General features: G+C 40.4%; 3 protein-coding genes across 3 annotated transcripts in view; 1 reads left to right on the forward strand and 2 right to left on the reverse strand.

Annotated features, from left to right (window-relative positions):
- Nucleotides 1–21,459, reverse strand: part of dbnlb (drebrin-like b) — a 199,397-nt gene that overhangs the window by 4,175 nt on the left and 173,763 nt on the right. The window lies entirely within an intron of this gene.
- On the reverse strand, nt 4,899–8,330 carry LOC308295758 (E3 ubiquitin-protein ligase NEURL3; the record flags this gene model as incomplete). The annotated part of the gene is made up of 4 exons (XM_080738805.1): nt 4,899–5,047; nt 5,470–5,613; nt 6,099–6,611; nt 8,303–8,330. 4 exons carry the CDS (start codon nt 8,328–8,330, stop codon nt 4,899–4,901), a joined length of 834 nt encoding a protein of 277 aa, XP_080594931.1.
- On the forward strand, nt 15,447–19,893 carry nkx6.3 (NK6 homeobox 3; the record flags this gene model as incomplete). The annotated part of the gene is made up of 3 exons (XM_080739227.1): nt 15,447–15,861; nt 17,230–17,399; nt 19,657–19,893. The coding sequence occupies 3 exons, from the start codon at nt 15,447–15,449 to the stop codon at nt 19,891–19,893; spliced, it is 822 nt and encodes a 273-aa protein (XP_080595353.1).

A 21,459-nucleotide genomic window follows, 5' to 3' on the forward strand; every position in this document is an offset into this window, starting at 1 on the left:
AGTCTCCAAGATAAACAAGTCAAAGTGTAAAACACAAAAACATGAACAATTGAAATACCAAAACAGAATCTTTTGCAAATTATGCCACATGAAACATAACTGGTTTATGACGTTTCACACACCATTAAAACATAGTAATAATACATTGTTTTTGTTGTTATTGTTAGTTTATAAAGTCAAGTTTCTCACCACTCTGGTTGTTCAATGTGTTCTACCCTGGGTCTCCTTCAACAATGGCCTGGCACATGTTATCTCTAACTTTAAATGGCCTCCCCTCATGCCTTATTTGGGCATTGACACGTACCGTAGCGGGGGGGCTTTAGCAGATACCACTCTTCTAATTAAAAACAACAACAACAACCATCTCCTCCAGCACATTTCATGTCAGTGGTTGATCACTTCTCTCACCCAGGTCTGATTAACCCATAAGAACATGCCACTTTAGACCCTGATGATGAAAATTAAGACAAAGTGCCATTGCAGCCGTACATTACCTTTACTGTGCACTCGTGTCTTCTTTTCAGTTCTGTTCTGTCCTGTTCTGTTCTCTTGTTGTCTTGTCTTCTCTTCTCGTTCCCTGGTTGTGGTAGTTAAGAGCTTCTATCCCTGATTGCACTTACCAAGTTTTTTTTGTCTTACGTCAGCACTCCCCCTACCCCATTTTATATTGGATCTCAATGAGGTGGGACCATAGGGTGGGACGGAACCTGGCAGGTACCACCTGTCATAACACATAGGGGCCAACACTAAACACACTCCCAGGACCCAAAGAGAGAAGACCATCAACAATCTGCTAGGGAATCAACTGCTCAATATATATTTATATCTTTTTTTTATGTTATACCCATTTTGAACATCTCAATGTGCAAAGTATCAGAAACAAAGCACACGTGACGCCAACGTTTGTGGTTTTAACTGTAATGGAATCACCCCTTGGGAAACATGGTCTGGTCCTGATCATGTCTATTTAGGGCATACACACATGGTAACAGCTGAGAACTCACTAGCAAATGTCTATGTCACTAAAGTGTCGGGAGGAGGGGGGGGGGGCAGGGCAGGCCAGGGGGGGAGGTGTAAGCCAAGGGACAAGGTTGGTTGAGTGTGGGGGAGACTGGGAGGGGGTGACAGAGAGAGTGACAGCTGGAATGACACAGAACAAGCTGGCAGCTTCTGGTGGCTTCTGGAAAGAGAAGGTCCTCGAGTGTGAGATTGCATGACCTGCAATGTTAAGTAGAATATCCTCTGTGTATAGGGTGGAAACACCATATGTCCAAAAGTGTGTCGTCCTTTCAGGATTCAAATTCAAAAATAGCAAAAGTAGCATATCTACAAGCTCAAGCCTGTGGATCTGCTACTTTTGAGTGACGCTGTAGTATGATCGGTAGGGCACTAATTTACGAAGAAAACACAAAAAAGTTGTGATATGGAGATTGATGGAAATATTATTATATTCCATATGAACAGACAGTTTTCCCCAAAAATATTAAAGTACTCGCACACAAAAAAATGAGTCCACACCAGTGTAAGTCCGTTTTCTGTTAGTTGTAATGAAAGAATAGTTCAGAGTTCAAATTGTACAGTACAGCAAGTACAGTACAACAAAATCACCCATCGTTGTTTCTCTGCCTATACAAAACATAACTTCACCGATATATGGAGTTACAGAATACATTAGTCACATTATGATTGGACAATTAAACATAACAATGGATATCAGATGTTTTCGTGTTGTTGGGCCCAGTAGCCAGGCCAGATATCATGGCTTGACAATATCATTTTGTTATCCTGTGTCCTGGGCAGCCTGACATTTATTGAGATATCATTTCCCTGGTCAATATCTTTGTACAGACCTGGAGTGGAGACATCTCGTCACGTGCATTAGTTATCAGATCAAAGTTATCAGATCAAAACAAAATAACCTTGACACTTTTAAAACTGAAAGTGTTGTCTAACTAAAATGTAATTTTATATTGATATCAATCAATCCTTATCCAACAGAGATAGGAATTTGTGTCTGCATCTGTGTGTGTGTGTGTGTGTGTGTGTGTGTGTGTGTGTGTGTGTGTGTGTGTGTGTGTGTGTGTGTGTGTGTGTGTGTGTGTGTGCAATCAATCCTTATCCAACAGAGATAGGAGTTTGTGTCTGCATCTGTGTGTGTGTGTGTGTGTGTGTGTGTGTGTGTGTGTGTGTGTGTGTGTGTGTGTGTGTGTGTGTGTGTGTGTGTGTGTGTGTGTGTGCGTGCGCGCGCGCGTGTGACGTGCGTGCGTGCGTGCGTGTGTGTTATCTTCATGCGTGCTGCACAAATGGTCTGTCCATTACATGTGGGTCTGAACATGGAATAGAATAGAATAGAATAGAAAGTATTGCCACTATCACTGTGATACAGAGTTGTGTTTATTAACTATGGTCAAGCAGTTAGTATATAAGCCAATCTGTCAGTCTGTCCAAAATTCTGAAGTGCAGAGAGAGACTGTTTTGTTTTGATTTGTTTTGTTTTTACAAATTCCGTGCTGTTAAGGTTGTATTGAACACTACTAGGGTTTATCGCACAGCAACATCACAGAGCTTTTAACACCAAAAAAGCCTGATCAAATGCCTTGTTCACACTTTGATTTCTCGAAAGTCCTAATTTATTTTATTTTATATTATAGATTAAATACATTATATTTATTTTATATTACTTATTACTGGATGTATATTATATTACCCATTACTATTCATTCATCTTGTACTTGTATTGTATTTGGAATGGATATTTGGCATAGATTCTTCCAGAATACCAACTTGTGTGGCCTTTAACATGTGTAAAGTTTGACACTTTCATTAGTCCTATAGCACCACCCTGTGGCCTACCATAGTAGCTCACAACTTGTTGCATCGCAAAGCATTAGTAAGAGCATGTTATGTACAGCCTTTACAGGCACAATGCTTTAGGATTGGTCTAAACGGGAGAGGGGAGAGTAACTGTACTAATTAAATTACAGTAAATAGAGACAAAAATTACTATCCAAATGATTATTAGGTCAGCCAGCCTGAACATAAAGTAACTCTCATTGGAAAACTTTGAATGCCAACAGTTAGCTCCACACATGATGCAACAAACTGGCATTTAGGATTCAACTCAATACAATTCGAATCTCTTTCACTTAAATATAATTGTTAACGTCATTAACCTCACACATGCTACTTACATATTTTCAGCTACGCACAACAAACAGGTAAGGTTGTTAGCTTTTAGACAAATAGCCTTGCAGTGAGGGCATCATGGGAGATTTCCCAGCATTCCTGGGCTGGAATGGGGTTGCCATGGAAATTGATTGGTTCAAACTCAATAAATCAATCTTGATTGATTGATTGACTGATTGATTGATTGATTGAAGACTTTATTAGAAGGTTGCATAGGAAAAGGTAGTTTCATGACAGTACAGTTCACTGGTACAAGGTAAACTAAAAGGAGATCCTAGTAAGCTTTACGGCTTATTTACACAGCAACTCTTTTGTATGAATGTATGAATGAATGAACCATTGTAAAGCGCTTTGAGCACTTGGAAAAGCGCTATAAAAATGCAATTCATTATTATTATTAGTCGTCTAACTCATATAACATTGAAAGACAGATGGATAGAATACAGTATGCATAGGATATCAATAACTAAAAAAATAAAAACAAGAAACAGTTATAAACAAGGAAGAAAAAGAGAAAAGATAGTGTTTGTTGGGGTTTCATCACTGCCTTGTAATAAAGCATTCAGAATCATCAATCAAACATGTTTACATATTTTCTCTTTCTTTCTTTCTTTCTTTCTTCAAATAATCAGCAATTCAACACTGGCCCTTAGTGGCCGCAATGAGAAGTGCATGCGTTAATTTTAGCTGCAACTTTTATAGGTGGGTTATTGTGAAAACAATTAGTCTGCATCATAAGCCTTTTATAATTTTGTATTAACATGCAATAAGGGACACGTCAATCTTGATTGGGCAGACTTTAATCAGGTAAATCCTTGACATTAACAACAAATAGGCTATTATCAGCAGCACACTAACTTCATGAATTTGATGACTATCACATACATGCACAATAAGTGTAGCAATATTTCTGAACACATAAATAATACATACAATAAATATACTATATATTATATACAAACAGGAAAAAAATGTATCAAACATATAGAAACATACAGAATACTAATATAGTATACTGGTACTTACAGTATATATCAAATATAAACCTGAGATTATAAATTTAACTACATAAAGTATATGTAAAGAATGTAATTTTTCTTTTCTTTCATCCTTCAAGGAATATAGTACAGTATACCATTGTATACAGTTACATACAGTGCATTCATTGTCTTTAGTGCAATCAGAATGTTCTTCAGTGTCAGAGATTCAGTAAACAGAACAATCAGTTAAAGGAATTCATGTATAAAATGTACATATAAAGCAAAGTCTGTTCATCCTGAGCCGAGAAGACTTTCACAATCCACAGCTTCTTCATAGTGCTTCAAAGTGAGAAGCTTGTAGTGGAGAAAGGTTGGGAAGATCCCAGGGTCTCTGGGGTGACATGGGAGCTTAAATACCACCGTTTATAGATGTAACTACTTGAGTCCTATGTACTTTGTTGTGCGATGAATGGCAGAAAAAAAACAGCCAATCTACAAAGTAATAATGCGTCACATCATTGGGCATTATCATTACAAGATCTGCAATTGTTTCACATTCTGAAAATGGATACTTTTATTTCTCCTATGATGGCATGCCCAGAATTGGGACGTGGTTAATAACCAGATGATCATTATGGTACAATTCCCCTGGGACCTTCTGCAGCAGAGTTCATTTTCACAGTATTAACGGTCCATGCCTGGCTCGTGGGCAGTGGCCTCCTCCAGTGAATCTCAGACTCGGATACACCTTCGACACAGCGGGCAGGTGCCGAACTCCTGGATCACTCTGGTGGCACACTGCGGGCATAAGCACGTGTGGCCACATAGCAGAGTGACGCTGGCATCCTTTGCCATGCATGCCACACAGCTCTTCACATTCTCTGAATATGCAAGAAAAGAGACGCATTGATTTTTTTAAATCAACAACCATGAAATAGTATGTGATTACAACTTCAGTTCAAACAAGAAAGAGTACATACTGTATATCGTCACTGTCGGGCAGAAACCTCGTATCTCCAAGTTTCAAATTTGTACGTTTTTCACAAAGCAAAGCCCTGCTTCATCATACAAGGCCGTCACACAAAGATAGTGAAAACAGCCAATCTACAAGCACACAACGCCTCGCGGCGCGAGGCGTTGTGTGCTTGTAGATCGGCTGTTTTCACTAGTTTAGAGCGTTTTTAAAATGATCATTACAAAACGAACGGTTTTGGACATACAAGGTTTCCACCCGACGACGACGATATCTTGGCCTACTGATTTGTAAACATTGTGTTGTGTCTGAAAGACTGAGCCTGTTTACCTGATTTGAGTTCCTCGGCCATGTTTGCACAGACGTCCTCTGTAGAACAGTTCAAATTGTAATGGTTGTCGACATCAGGTGAGGAAAGCTGTTCAGGAGTGGGGCAGGACCTCCGGGATCTAAAAGTTCCGGTTAACTCAGAGCCTGCAACAAGAAATCAGGTGGGAGTCATTTAATCTATCATGTTATGTAAAGTAGGATGGCTAGTAAAAAAAAAGAAAAAAACAGCTTTGTCCTTAAAATTAATAACAGGCTAATTAACCACTTAGCCCTTTATTTATACCTCGTCATACTAATAGCAAAAATAGCAGATCAATAAACTCACAGTGTGAGAAATGTCACATGAAAAGTTTGGAGAAAAGAATGTTTTAAAATGTCCACCTATGAAATATAGGGACACCAGGGTTAATATCGTTAACCACTTAAACCCTATTCTTTTTTGACTGGGGTCCCCCAGGGGTCTGTACTTTTCCCACCTCGCTTTGTCCCACTATACCAAATCTCTTCAGCTAAAAATAGCAGATTACATGATCTACAAGTTAATCTGATTGTAGATCTACAAGCTGTACAAACACTAGCCTATATGATAGGGTTGATGTGGATAATGGATTTATTCATGATGTACCTACCTAGCAGTAGAACGGAGCATGTTTGTCCATAGATGTCAACCATGGCCCATAGGGGCCGACGCAGGTCCACTCCTCCCTTCAGTTTGTACTTGGCAACGTCATTCTTCTTCTTAAAGCAGATGTTACCACCAGAAGAAACCCAGAACTCCAGCTCTGAACCCGAGTAGCAGAGAGTCTCGGGTAAGGGTGCGGCCCAGTACCCAAGCGTGTCCGTGAGGTCAGGGATGGCCATGGTGGGCAGAGGCCCAGCCCTGGACGTCGGTGGTACGTTGGTGAAGCCCACTCGCAGCGCCCCGTGCCAGTTCCCCACGTTCCCCTGCACCACTCTCAGACGCAGCCTCTCCCGTACCTTCAGCGGGCGGCTGCTGAACACCAGGCCGTTTCTGAATGTGCCCGAGGCCCTCACTGCCAGTCTGCCCCCCTGGCTCAGGCTGACCCGTTCACCCAAAGCCTGCATGTGGAAGCTTAAAGGACCCAGGCAGAAGACCCCACACTTGTGTGACTCCTCTGATCCTGCAGAGAGAGAGAGAGAGAGAGAGAGAGAGAGAGAGAGAGAGAGAGAGAGAGAGAGAGAGGAAGCACGTAGTTGTTAATTGCTTAAGACCTAGTTCATAATACCAGTGAAAATAGTCGATCTATGAGCTCACAAAGTATTGCATTGCATTATGTTGCAATCTTGTATAGTAGATCTACTATTGTTGCTTGAAAATAAAATGAAAATTGAAAATGTTGAAAATTCAGAAAAATGCCAAAAAAACAAAAAGATTTAGCTAGATTTTGAACATTTTGGCTTATTATGACATGGCCAAAGCGGTTGATTGATTAATTAATTGAATACTTTATTAGAAGTTTTCATAGGAAAAGGTACATGACAGTACAGTTCACTGGTACAAGGTCAACTAAAAGGATAAACACCGCAAGGAAGCCTCCGGGCTGTTTCAATAGGGGTCCTTTTTTAACTCATATAACAAGATGAGGAGCATGAGGGTCACACGGAAAAACAAACAACCGATGTTTACTCTGAATTAATGGAATGAGATGTGATCTTTATTTGCAGCGACTAAAAACGAATTATACTTAAATGTATGGAATTATACTTTGACACGAAGGTAGATTGTGCTTTACAGAATACAATGTACACAGCCCTAAGAGGAAGAGGTTTGTTGACTGAAAGAACATGAAAGAAAAACGTGGGCTGACGGCCAGGTGAAGAATATAAAAACAAGGTTGTCTGCCAAGTAAAAATTAAACCTCTTATCTTTCCAGAAGTTATTAATATCTACCTTAACAGGATAAACAGGATCGGTTTCTATTGGTTATATGGGAATTGGTAAGTCATATAATTTCTTATGTTAACTGCTATCAAGCAAGTGTTAACGTTAATAGGCAGATTATGATGTTATTTTTCTAAATTAAAATCATGTCATCACTTATTTGTGTGAAGGTTTATATTTGAAAATATAAAACACATACATTATGCACTTAGTGACATAGTGACACTAATTTAGCCTAGTTCCAGACCCTGAATCGCTAGCCACACCCCTTTACATTTTTGTTTTGGATAATGAAGTGAAACGAAATGTCAATTCAGGCTGAGTGTCAGGCTAACACTAATTCCCTCTCATAAACAAACCCTGGTCTAATCAATACTAGTAGATCCAGATGAACTGTCCAACTGTCTGTGGGAGATATGTTTATAACTGCCTAACTGTAAATTACACTTTCTAATCTAATCTCACTTATCTAAGAATGGGGAGCATGTCCCCATTCTTACAAGTCAATGAGTGTGTCATCATCTGCAACGGCATTTTACTGTAAGCAAGAGTCATAGGCATGCATAGGCATGTATTAACCTACTTTCTGCTTACAGCATGCATCCCTGCCTTAATGATGCAACACATTTTGGCTTATGATGGTATTTTGTATCATCATTTTAGACAATGAGTCATCATCAATGAAAAAATTAAATCTCTCTTCTTGTCACCTCAACAAATTCTCTCAGTCAGGATTAGAAATAACAGTACATTTTGTACCTCTATCACATGTGATGTGCAGTATTTTCAGTATCAATGTCCATCAATTAAGCTGATCAGATATACAGTGCAGAACTGACAAATAAGACTCTGAGTTAAATTCAGGATTGAGATAAACTCAGGATTTACTATGAAATATTGAGTTGCAGTATAAAGTAAACAAAGCCTTACCAGAGTCGGTGCAGATCTTGTTCATCATCTTGAAGAGGTCAGGGAATGTATTGTTGAGCATATCTACAGTAGGAGACCGTTTACATACATCTGTCTTGTTGAGTTGAGTTTGGTTTTCTGAGGTGGGAGTGCATGGTTCCTTTTTATATGTTCTCCACTCCACACACGTGCCCAGAGGCTGACATACAAAACAATCACAACAAAAGGGGAGGGACTTTGGAAAAGTACCCAAAGTTACTCAGACATGGAAGCTGGGACCATAATATCTATGACTGGGGCCGCCTTCCCTTGGCTTGGTGCCAAACTCTGAACACAAATGGTGCGTTATTTAGCTCTGGTCCAGAGCGACGCTCTGACAGGCGGCGGGCTAAAAGACTACACCAGAATTTCTCAGCCCCTACGAGGGCTCAACTTCAGTCAAAATAAACTAAACTACTTCACTACTCACCAAACCAAAGGTACTTTTGCGTTGTTTAAAGTCTATTCTCCGCGGTGGGGAAACCTCTCAGCACCCCACCCAGCACCCACTCTGTAAAATACATTATTTTTTGTCATGAAATAAAACGCACCCACCTCGAGCCACCGCAGACACAACCCGGAAATAAGCGGCGGTGGGATCGAGTTCGATGCGTTTTATTTCATGACAAAAATAATGTATTTTACAGAGTGGGTGGGGTGCTGAGAGGTTTCCCACCGCAGAGAATAGACTTTCAACAACACAAAACTACCTTTGGTATGGTGAGTAGCAAAGTAGTTTTGTTTATTTTGACTGAAGTTGAGCTCGTAGGGCCTGAGAAATCCTGGTATTGTCTTTTAGTCAGCCGCCTGTCAGAGCGGCTCTGGACCAGAGCTAGGTTGTATTCAGCTCAAAATTGCTACAGTTCACCATATAATATTCACCCATAAAATTCACCCTTCACTGCTACTTCTTAGGCCAACTTTCTGCTGCATGTACGTGTGTGTGTGTATTCTGTATTATCTTTCTTGCTCGTTTTTTTCTCACATTTATATTCTGCATATTTTCTATTGTGTAAACATCCTCTGGCTGCAACATACAGTTATAGTACCTCACTCTGTGTATATTGCTAGTGTTTTGCACACCAATGTTTTAAGCATGTAGATCTGCTATTTTCTAGCTATTTGATTTATTTGCTTTGCACAACAATATACATAGCCTATGCATAACATGCATGTTCTGAAAAGATGACAGAGTTGTTGTGGCTTCTGAATCTCAAGTGAAAGTGAAAGTGGTTAAGTGTGTGGGGGGGGGGGTTTATAAGGGGTGATCCGATTATATGGTGTGGATCTATTAAACAGATAAACACTTCAGAAAAGATAAGAAGTTAAGTTTCATTATTACTTGGCGGTCAGCCTCACGTGCTCTGTGAAGATGACCGCCAAGTAATAACGAAACTTAACTTCTTATCTTTTCTGAAGTGTTTAATAGATCCACACATCATAATCAAGGTCATAATTCCGATTATGTTAAAATAGTGTCGTTTCTTGGAAAGTCTTCCAATTACTTATGTCTTATGGCAACAGCTATGCAACAGATGTCTTCACAGAAAACCTAGAATGTCAGTGAAAAATGAATGCATAGCGACCTAAACAGTGACATTGTACAGTGTACGTACACACACAGTTTTATAACATATTACTTACCTGTGTACCTTGTTTTTATTATTGCAGCAGTAGGTCGCAGTTTACTATGAAACCCGGCAATCCTGTCCGTCTGTGAGTCAGTCAGTGGGTAACGCCTCAATGTCTATATAGCTGACCTGTTGTGACATCACATTGTTGACTCAATGACCAAGTCATATGTTCTGGCAATCATATATGGAGATCCCTGATGTCATCAATATTAAGCCAATATTTGGCAATGCCCATATATGGATGCTCCATATGCCCAAGACAGAATTCATTTGCAAATCAAGACGGCTGACTATCATCACCTGGATATCCATATCGACACTGACCTCTTCAACCCCTGGATATCCATACATGGAGACGACTGCATCATCACCTAGATCAGTGGTTCTCAACCTTTTCAGGCCCCGCCACTCTGACAAGCTCTAAGAGAGTTGAGGAATTACATTTTCTATAATACGGTTCTATTGTGAAAATAGCTGATCTACATGCACATGCTTGTTGCGAGGCGTTTGAGCATGTAGATTGTCTTATTTCACAATTTCTGCCTCTAATATTTGACTATTTGACCAATGTTTAATTAGATATTTTAGAGGTATGAAAAAATCCTTAAATTGTCACTTATACTGGTGTGCATATACCCTCTACACTTAAACTTTATGTTGGTTTGTTTACTGTTGAGAGATAAAAATTGAATTGAATTGAAAACATGTGTTGCACATTAAGTTTGGGGACCCCCCTGGGGGTCCCGGCCCACAGGTTGAGAACCGCTGACCTAGATTTCCATGGGCTTCTTAAGCCGTGATTTTGTAGTCAGACCCCCCCCCTGATGCCAAGCAGATTTATTGTCCATATGGGCAGTGCTGTGTCCCTCGCTATTTAGAGTAGAATTAAAGTATAATTCTACCAGTTTCCTGTCAACAAGAAAGAGAAGAAAAAATTGCTTATAGTAAAAAGAAAGATTCAGATGTTTTCCTCCGCCTACAAAATGATGTCAGACTTAAGAGGCCCATATATGGAGCTCTATACTTCTGGCCTCACGGACTCCATATAGCTGACCTGTTCTGACATCACAGTGATGACTCGACCAGCTCAGCAGAAGTATAGACCTACATGCCAAAGCAGCCATGTGCACGCAGCCATGTGCGCGACCTCACTCTTCGCTTCTCACCCTCAGGGTGTCTTACTGGTACTATATACGGTATGTTGGACAATGTTATAGTGTGGTTGAGTGTACCACACATGCAGGCATAATGACAAATACATCTCTTGAATTTAACCATTTGCTGAGGTGTGGATGCTTCTATAGCACTGGAGGTTATTTATTGTGCTATGTTGTGAATTGGATGCATAGGATAGGACCACAACGGAAACACGTAGGCCTACATTTTTTGTGTTATCCTTTTAGCATTATAGCCATTTACGTCTGAACGCAAATCTGTTTGAACCACTTTAACCATTATTTTATGCTTTAACTATTAAAGAAATTGCAGATATACAAGCTCACATGCAAGCTTGTAGACCTGCTATTTTTTTTTTTTTTATATTGTTGAAAGTTTTTAGCCTGATTCTATAAATGTCTTCTAATCTAAATCCTTCTTCTAAATCAGTGGTTCTCAAACCTTTTCAAGTCAAGGATTCCCAAGATTACATGCATTTGGCTGCCGACACCCATCTAAAAATATGTTGTTCCAGGGACCACCCAGAAGCAAATATTTGAGTTACAAATGTTTGCTTTTAAAAAGATATATTCAAAAATAAAGATTTTTCAAAAATAGCAGATCTACAAGCTCGCAGCACACAGTGCCGCTCGGCGCTTGTTATCTTCTATTTTTCAATAGTTAAAGCATTAAATAAATGTCTGACTGTACCACGTGCTGTTGACATTTCTTTGTAACATTTTTGACGATCTATCAATCAATCAATCAATCAATCAATCAATCAATCAATCAATCAATCAATCAATGTGTTACAAAGGTCATTTTCTAGGAAAGCAAAGCCCCAGTTGCAGCTCAACACAATAATCTCAACAAGCCTCTCAGTCTGCCGGTTGAATTGTCTTTACGCACGTTCAACATTTGCACACCTACAGTGATATGATATCAGTTTCGTTATAAGACATTGTTGTCTTTGTGGTTAATGTTGTTGTATTCCTCATGTGTCTGATAACAGCTTTATGTGTTTGGGGAAGGGCAAAGGTTTTATAGATAGATATATAGATAAGATATGGGCAATTTAAACAGCATTGTTTCCCCATCCCCAAAGAACATTATATTGTGAATTCAATGCCACAGTTGAAGGGAATAACAAATCCAAAACTCAAGAGTCTTGCACGTGCTGCAAAGATAGCAGCACTTGCAAGCCTCTTGAGTTTTGGTTTTGCTCAAGGTTCAAGGGTTCAAGGTTGTACTTTATTGTTACATCTTTTGTACAGGTACATAAGAGTAAAACTTGTTTTTGTTTGGCATCCTTCAGACAATACAGTGGTATATCAAAATAACAATAACAGCAAACCACATCTAATAATAATAATAATAATAATCTAAAATGGGTAATAATAATAATAAGATGTAGAAAGATGAAAAAAGAAAGAGTGCAAAAGGCAAAAGAGCAACGAGAAAAGAAAAGAGCATCCTGTTTATTCACAAACAGTCAGGTGTGTGTGTGTGTGTGTGTGTGTGTGTGTGTGTGTGTGTGTGTGTGTGTGTGTGTGTGTGTGTGTGTGTGTGTGTGTGTGTGTGTGTGCCCACGCGTGCGCGTGTAGACTGTACATATACCGGTAGATTAAATATAGAATTCTCATCTTTTTTCATCTGTAAAGTGTCTGGAGATTTTTGCTGCCCCCTAAAGGAGAATGCATGTTGTGCATTGGTCATGTGACCACTGAGTCAAGTCTTCATGTGACAGGATGAGGGAGGAATGATGAGGACCAGAGGGGCAGCGAAATTCCAAACTTGCGTCATCCTCACTCTTGGAAAGTTACTAGCGTTTCTGTCATATTGCACTGCGGTTTTACCCTGCTCCCTTTTTAAAGAGCTCAACTTCAAGAATATCACGTATACAACAGGACACACGACAAGGAATATGGCCCATATGCAGGCCAAGTGTGGCTCACTAGTTGCCTTCCTGAATAATAAATAAAGCATTTTTAAGGATTATACTCCAAATTACAACTGTACAGCGACTCACCCCACGGAGACAGAGGTTAGGGTTAGGGTAAGGTTGGGTGTCGAAAAGATGACACGTAGAAACAGCGAAACGCTCCCTTGTGGAGTAATAGCCTATTCAAGCTTTTAAAAGACATTAGGCACTATTAGACTCCCACACTCACACATGCAAACACAATAAAACATTCAACATGCCCACTCCTTGCCCCTACAATGACCCAAGGGTCCTCATCCAACTCGGGAAATCCCGAACTTCCCCCACCCCTTAACGTGGTTCGGGTACTCCCCTTACACACGCACGGCACATGCACACTCACACACACTCATGTGCACACTCACACAAACTGGCACACAGTCTGTTAATAATTGATGTTCTCTGTGCTTGCAAAGTAACAATGCTGCCTGTGACTCCCATGAGTGTATGAGAAGCAGGGGGGTGCTGAGAGAAGATTTGTGTGCGTGCGTGCACACATTTATCTTCATGTGCTCGTCGTCTACATGTGTGTGCGTGCATGTGTTAGTGTGTTAGTGTGTGTGTGTGTGTGTGTGTGTGTGTGTGTGTGTGTGTGTGTGTGTGTGTGTGTGCGTGCGTGCGTGTGTGCGTGCGTGCGTGCGTGCGCATGTGTGTAGACTTCTCTTGGAGGGATAGTATTGAGTCAGCTGCACCCTCAACATTAAAAGCACAGGCTTAATGTCAATCCACTGTATTCTATCATCATGTTTTTAGAGCATTTTACGCAGAGGACTTCTCAAACATATCGTAATCATAAAGTCAAATCGTGTTCATAGGCTGTTCCCATGAAATAAAAAGTCAGAAAATATCGAGCTGGTAAAACAATATTCAGAATGTTTTGTTTTTTTCATTAGTTTTTACTTTTGTGATTTCGTTTTGTGTTGGGGGGGGGGGGACATATTTTGATATTGTATTTTCTCTTTGAACAATTCAATCCTTAACCACTTCCAAAATGGCATCATAATTATAAGCTTTAATTTACCCTCGCTTCAACTAAAACTCAGCTGAATGTTATTTCAATGTGATGATGAATAAATGAAGATATATGAGATGCAGTCAATCAAATGTGTCTACTGAATTACAGCTGCTGCTAAGCTGAGTGAACTGAACTCCAAGACAATTTATCCCCATTGTGAGGGAGAAATCTTAAAAAATGCTATTGTTCAATTAGAAGGTGCATTTCTATGATTTATTCCTCTGGTTAGATCTCAATCAAAATGCTAATGTGAATGTAATTATTGCAACAGTGCTGCTCCTGCACATCTAAAATTTGCAATGAGGTAACTGGAGTTTCAATTTCTGCACAGATGTGTAGCTCTAAAATGACAACACGCACAAAATGTATTCATAGTGAATTAAGTCAGTCTGTACTGTAAGATACACCCATGATACACTTATAACACGCTACAAATGTCTCTATAGACTATAAATTCACAAAGCACACAAAAATTACAAGTGATCATGTCTGACTTACCCCTTTTAATTCATTACTGCATTATCGTATTTTCTAATACAGTAAAAACTTGTATCACTATTAAGGATGTTTAATAAGCAATGTGCAAAAAAGGGATAGGCCTAATATAAAATAACATAACACCAGGAATAATTGTTTTAAGACGCATTAGCACCAATTTAATTCTATTTTGGATTTTGAGAAAATAAAGGGCCAGCAAGCCGTCTCTGCTCCACCACACTCGGCTGGCCATGGCAGGCCATCAAAAGCCAACTTGTTCCCACTCCACCTGTTTAAAACACTATCAATCTGCTGCCTTCCAATGAAAGGCTTGGCTTTCACCGGGGAGCCAATGGAAATGCATTGGAGGTCGAAGAACCTGACCAATCGAGGGCTGCATTCTAATGTGGCCGGTCTTTATCAAGGTGCCACTTCCATTTCAAGATAACGCTTATTTATGACCCCTGAGCCGACAGGAGGTATCGGTCTTTTAGGAGCATTGTGATATCCTTCCAGAGGGCTCACCTGAAGGTGATTATGGAATTATCATACACCACACTATGGCTGAGAACAGGTGACGGGAGAGAGTGAAGAAAGCTTTTCTATTGGCACTATACTCCACGCTGTAGTAGCAACTTTTGCAGACATCAGTGACTTGGGGGAAACTTGGTGAAAAAGGTAGCGGATAGCAGCATCCATTGCCTTTATCATTTGAGACATAATAGAGACTGGGAGTGCGGTTATAGATCAGTTCAGTGTGCACAAGTGGAATCCTGTGGGCCAAACTGGGTCTGCCTGACCTGAGCTGACCGACCGGACGTTACTGAGTGAGTTTGGTGCAACCCGGAGCCAGAGACACTTCCCATGGATCCAAACATCCAGGGGTCCTTCCTGTTCAACAACAGCCTGAATCAGTTCCCCTCTGATCTCAAGGCACAGGTGTGCCAATACTCCGTGCCCAACTCCTTCTATAAACTCAACCAAGGCCTGAACAACCAGCTTGCGGCGGGCACCCCTCACGGCATCAGCGACATCCTAAGCCGCTCCATGCTGGGCATGGGATCATCGGGCACCACCACGCTGCTCTCTGGATACTCCACTATGGGGGGCTTTGGCCCGTCCGTTACCGGCGCGGGGATGTATTATAACCGAGATTACAACTCGTCCCTCGGTGGCTTCTCTAAGCCTGGCACTGACTGCCCGATGAAGGCTCGCAGTGTCAGCTGCTGGGCTGAGAACGGCTATGACTGGCGAGGAGGAAGGCAGCAATGCGCCAACAGTGAGTCTCTCTATGCCAGGGGTTTTCAAAGTGGGCGACGGGGCACCCTGGGGTGCCGCGACGGCAGTCCAGGGGTGCCGCGAGATCATTTGATTATATCTGGAATTTATTTGGACACTTATATTTAGTATCATTTTAAACTTAAAGTACAAAGTTATTTCCAATCAGTTCTAACCAAAATGGCTATTATTTCAACGTTTTCCTTGCAACATAATCACTAGATTATCGTCACTGTCGGGCAGAAACCTCGTATCTCCAAGCTTCAAATGTGTACGTCTTCTGGTAAAGCAAAGCCCTGCTTCATCATACAAGACTGTCGCACAAAACTTGTGAAAACAGCCGATCTACAGCCGATCGTGAGGCGTTGTGTGCTTGTAGATCTGCTGTTTTCACTAGTTTAGTACATTTTATAGATGATAAATACAAACGAACGGTTTTGGACATACAAGGTTTCCACCCGACAACGACAATATGCTATAATAAATATAAGGTGCTGGGAGTGAAAATTATAATGTAGGGGTGCCTCGGATTAAAAAAATATTTACGGGGTGCCCTGAGACCAAAGAGTTTGGGAACCCCTGCTGCTCTATGCTCTTGTCTGACCTGAGCATGCAGACAGGTCACACAATAGAACAGCTTCCTCTCCTTGCTAGTTCACTTCTCTGTCATGCAGAAGTTACCTTCCTCTGTCAACATAATGTTATGACTTTACTGACAGAGAGCAAGACGCTCTCGTTCAAGACCAAGTAGATGACTTGGCAGTCAGTGTTACTGTGTATGATTCTGCATGCAGACATTCAGATACACATCACAGTGTCTGATGAAAGCCGACACCTGTGGTAAATTGCATTCTAAACATACCGTAATTATGACAGAACTTTCCTGTTGCAAGGGTTTCATTTGTTTCCTGGTAAAACTAAATGTGGGTGATGAATTAATGTGCATAACAAATATGCAGTTATATTATGATTCATAAGAAATACGCCTTTATGAGCCGTATAAAAATGGAACATTGTCGTATAAAAATGGAACTTTGAATGAGGAAAGAAATAGTCTTTTTCTGTCATATATGCTAGAATAATTGGTAGGCGTAGGCCTACCAAGTAAAAAAGGGACTGCAAATGGCTGATCACTTGAATAGCTATAAGCTATCTGTGCAATCTTAAATACATGTAATTTAAAGTTGCAAACAAAAAGAGTCAGTTGGCTTCTCAGTGCTCAGGAATAACTTCTGTGAGATTATTACTGTACTGTACTGTACTGTACTGTACTGTACTGTACTGTACTGTACTGTATGCACATAACTGTACAAGTGTATTATTTATCAAAGATTTGCTTAAGTGTTTTGTATCTTTTTTTTAATTCCAGACAGTAATACACTGGGGGAGATGTCAGGCAGGAAGAAACACACAAGACCAACATTCAGTGGACACCAGATATTTGCCCTGGAGAAAACCTTTGAGCAAACCAAGTACCTGGCAGGACCAGAGAGGGCAAGACTGGCTTATTCCCTGGGCATGACAGAGTCACAAGTCAAGGTATACATTTCATCGCAGAAACATCTTCTCTCCATATTTTAACTTTTTGTGAGGTTCTTTCTTCCATAAATTAAAGCAGTAGCCTACTTGATCATACTACAGCAGCGTCACATCAAAAGTAGCAGATATACAGTACAAGCTCGAAGCGCATCGCGTTTTAGGTTTGTACAGATCTGATACTTGTGCTATTTTTTTTATTTGAAACCTGAAAAGAAACTGTATTTGTCTCAACCGACAGAGACGATTTACATTGTTGGCCTTCAAATAATCTGTGCAGAAGGACTATTCAGTGCAGCAGCAGCTATAGTGCACTTGTGTTACATCTACCACCAACATTAAAAGTTTGAGAGTGCAAATGTTACTGCTTATGCCCCAGGTAGGCAAGAACAAAAGCCAAAATGTTTACATTTACCACATTAACCCAGGCTGGCGTCGTCCCTATTTTGGGACACCAGGGAATTGTGTTTTATTAAATGTTTTAAATAGCAAAAATAGCAGATCTGCAGACACGTTCGTTATTTGTTGTATGATGAAGCATAGGAAGGTGGTTAATAACCAGATGCCAGGTCCTGACATACTATAGTGTGTATAGTTTCAATGCACAGATTATATCGTTTTTTATTTTGTATTTGTTATATTATACTGCTTATACTGATGTTTCTTTTGAGTTCCACTCTTCATGAAAAGCGGGCTCATGGTTGTCTTGTTGCGTGCAATGTCCTGTGTTTTTTAAAAGAAAGAAAAAATGGGTTACATATAACATTATGTGTAATGTATAGTTATAGTATATCCAATAAAAAACTATATAAAAAAAAAAGCAGGCTCAAACTCCTATGACAAAAAGCTGACATTTTACCATTTAGGCATAGCAGAGTTAAATCCCCAAATCCTGTACTGATTTTTTCTTCCATTATTTTACAAGGAGTCTCCTGAACTTCTGTAAAGCTGTGATTTATTTGCAATATATAAACTATTTCAACTATTTAACCTCAAGTGGAATGTTTCATCTGAGCAACGTTTATTTGTATTATTAATCTAATAATTATTATTGGAACTTCTGCAGAAAAATAAGAAAATGCTGTGACCATGTCATATGCTGTATACTCTGTGTGTGTGTGTGTTACTCTGTGTGTGTGTGTGTGTGTGCGTGCGTGCGTGCGTGCGTGCGTGTGTGTGTGTGTGTGGCAGCTAGGTTATATAGGCTACTGTAAACTATAGGCCTACTTTACTTAGGATATCAGAACATATCCATATTTTAGACCAGTGGTCTCAAACTTTTTGGGCTTCAGTACCCCCCTTTTCCTGATTGCTGAATCCAAGTATCCCTAATTTAATCGACAACAACATTTTGATTAGAAAATACTGACATCAAAAGTCCAGTTTTTGTCAATATGTTGAAAATAAAAGTATTGTAGCCTGTTTTCTATTCAGTAACAGTTGTGCTAGTCAAAATTCTCACTTAATTTGGTTTAAACTAAAGCTTTACGGAGCAGCATGTTCACAGTCACTGAGTCACACATAGGCCGCCTACATGCTTTTTAAACATAACTGTAAAATAAATATTTCCATTCCCTTTTTCTCTCAAGTAGCCTGCCTGTAGTAGACCTACCTCTGCGCAGCGATAGTGTAGGCTTAGAAGAAGCCTTTTCAGAAGTTAATTTAATGTTTTCCATTTAACGATTTCCTTTATCCTCATCTAATCTCTTGCTAATGCATGCAGGCTGTTTAAAGGCCCCCACCTTTGCGCACTGCAGGTTCACCGGGAAATACTCGGTCGCCTCTGCGCAATATACCCCTAGGGCCTAGGGGTACACGTACCCCACTGCCCCACATTAAATAAAAATACTGAACTTCAGCCAACAACACCCCAAACCTGTTTGAGCAGCAGGAGCGAGCACGTTGGTACAGTTTCAGTCTCAAACAAGTTACGATTTGGTGGAAATTAACTTGCTTACGTGAGTAACTGCAGGTTACAATGCCTGAGTTGAGTCAGAGAAAATGAATGACAGATCAAACATTCTCTTGTTGTCTTGACTCCAGAGGCGTCAATTGGGTATGGCAAGCTATGGCAGCTGCCATACCTTGGCTACAGGGGGAAATAATAAAATGTACTTTTCATCATACCTGTTGCTAAGGTATGGCAACATGACTGGTGTCTTGCACGCGCGCGAGGGCGCGCGTGCAAGACACCAGTCATGTTGCCAAACTTGCCATACCTTAGCTTTTTCTGAACTGACGCTACTGCTCGACTCTCTAGGTGTGGTTCCAGAACCGACGCACCAAGTGGAGGAAGAAGAGCGCGTCGGAGCCCAGCTCCACGCAGGCCGGCTGCCACGGGGGTCCGGGCGGCGGCGAGGCCTCGGAGAACGAGGTGGAGGACGAGGAGTACAACAAGCCCCTGGACCCGGACTCTGACGACGAGAAGATCCGCATGCTGCTGCGCAAGCACCGCAGGGCCTTCAGCGTGCTGCGCATTGGACCGCACCACGTCTGACCTTTTCCACACACACATGCGCGCGCGCAGGCACACACACACACACACACACACACACACACACACACACACACACACACACACACACACACACACACACACACACACACACACACACACACACACACACATTGATTGATTGATTGATTGATTGAAGACTTTATTAGAAGTTTGCATAGGAAAAGGTACAGTTTCATGACGGTACAGTTCACTAGTACAAGGTCTACTAAAAGGAGATAGGCCTACATGAAAAGACTAAGCTTATTTCCACTGGAAACCATTAAAGTATCTCATATAACACACACACACACACACACACACACACACACACACACACACACACACACACACACACACACACACACACACACACACACACACACACGTGCGCGCGCATACCCACACACACGCGCACACATACACGCGCGCAAACATGCATGTTGTAACAAAAAGGGCACAGAAGTCACTCAAAACATACTTGGACATGTAAGCATGTTCAACAGGAGGTGAGGAGGATGTGCTTACTTAAAAATAGCCAAGTCTGATTTATTTCATTCATTCAATCCTAAAATGAGCTGGTGCAGTCCCATCATTTTGTAAGAAAATCCGATCTGAGAAAACAACATTAAAAACACTGCACGATGCTGTTTGTATTACTTTTACATAAAGCAGGTGTATGTAAGACAATTAATTTATTTCTGCTAATCTGCTTTATTTTGCTATTATTTACTCTTTTTTGCACTGTTTACTTTCAAATGGGAAACTTATTTTTTACTTATAAAATGTTTTATTCCAGAGGTTAAATATTAAAAATGTGCAACACTTTTACTGTAGGCTACATCCATTTATGTAAACATTGCCATATACAATCAATCCTTACATCAGAAACCCACAGTCAGAGAGTGAAAAAATGTTACTAAAATAAAAAATGTTACACTTTCTAATCAAATCAACACTATTATTTAATTGTGGAGAATGGCAAAAAAAATGTCTTCAGTTCACTAAATCACTATGTAAAGACAGCGGGCAGTGGGACAAATATTTACAGTTATTAGGAGGAGTTTGGCAGTAATGTTAATAATGGGAGTGAAGTATAATGTTTGTGTGCAAGCACAGTGGTGACAAACCTGCGAGCATTTAATTTCAGTGGACCTCTGAAATATTGTACAATAAATTATTGTGAATTATTTATTGATTTTGATGGTCAATGTGTCATCCTTTATAAACACAACACTCTTTCGTGAAAACACTCTTTCGTGAAAGGAATACAATCTGGTATCACCTCACGCCGCAAACAACACCAACATGAAATTACAATAGAAAGGCACAATCAAGGAGGACAGTTTAAGGTTCAAAGGTTAAAAGTCTTGTGTAATTTACCATCATGCTTCAGCTGAATTGAATACAATGACCCTGCAGCGAGCAGTTCTCACATCAAATCAATGACAGTAGAATCACTCCAATCAACGACACACCCTGCTTCAGCAAACTGCTGTTAAAGCAGATGGTCTCCTATACTGTAATAGCAGTTTAATGGTAATGGGGACTAAAGGTCACATTGCAACA

This window comes from Nannobrachium achirus (genome assembly GCF_963921795.1).
Source record: "Nannobrachium achirus genome assembly, chromosome: 12".
Classification (NCBI taxonomy): Eukaryota; Metazoa; Chordata; class Actinopteri; order Myctophiformes; family Myctophidae; genus Nannobrachium; species Nannobrachium achirus.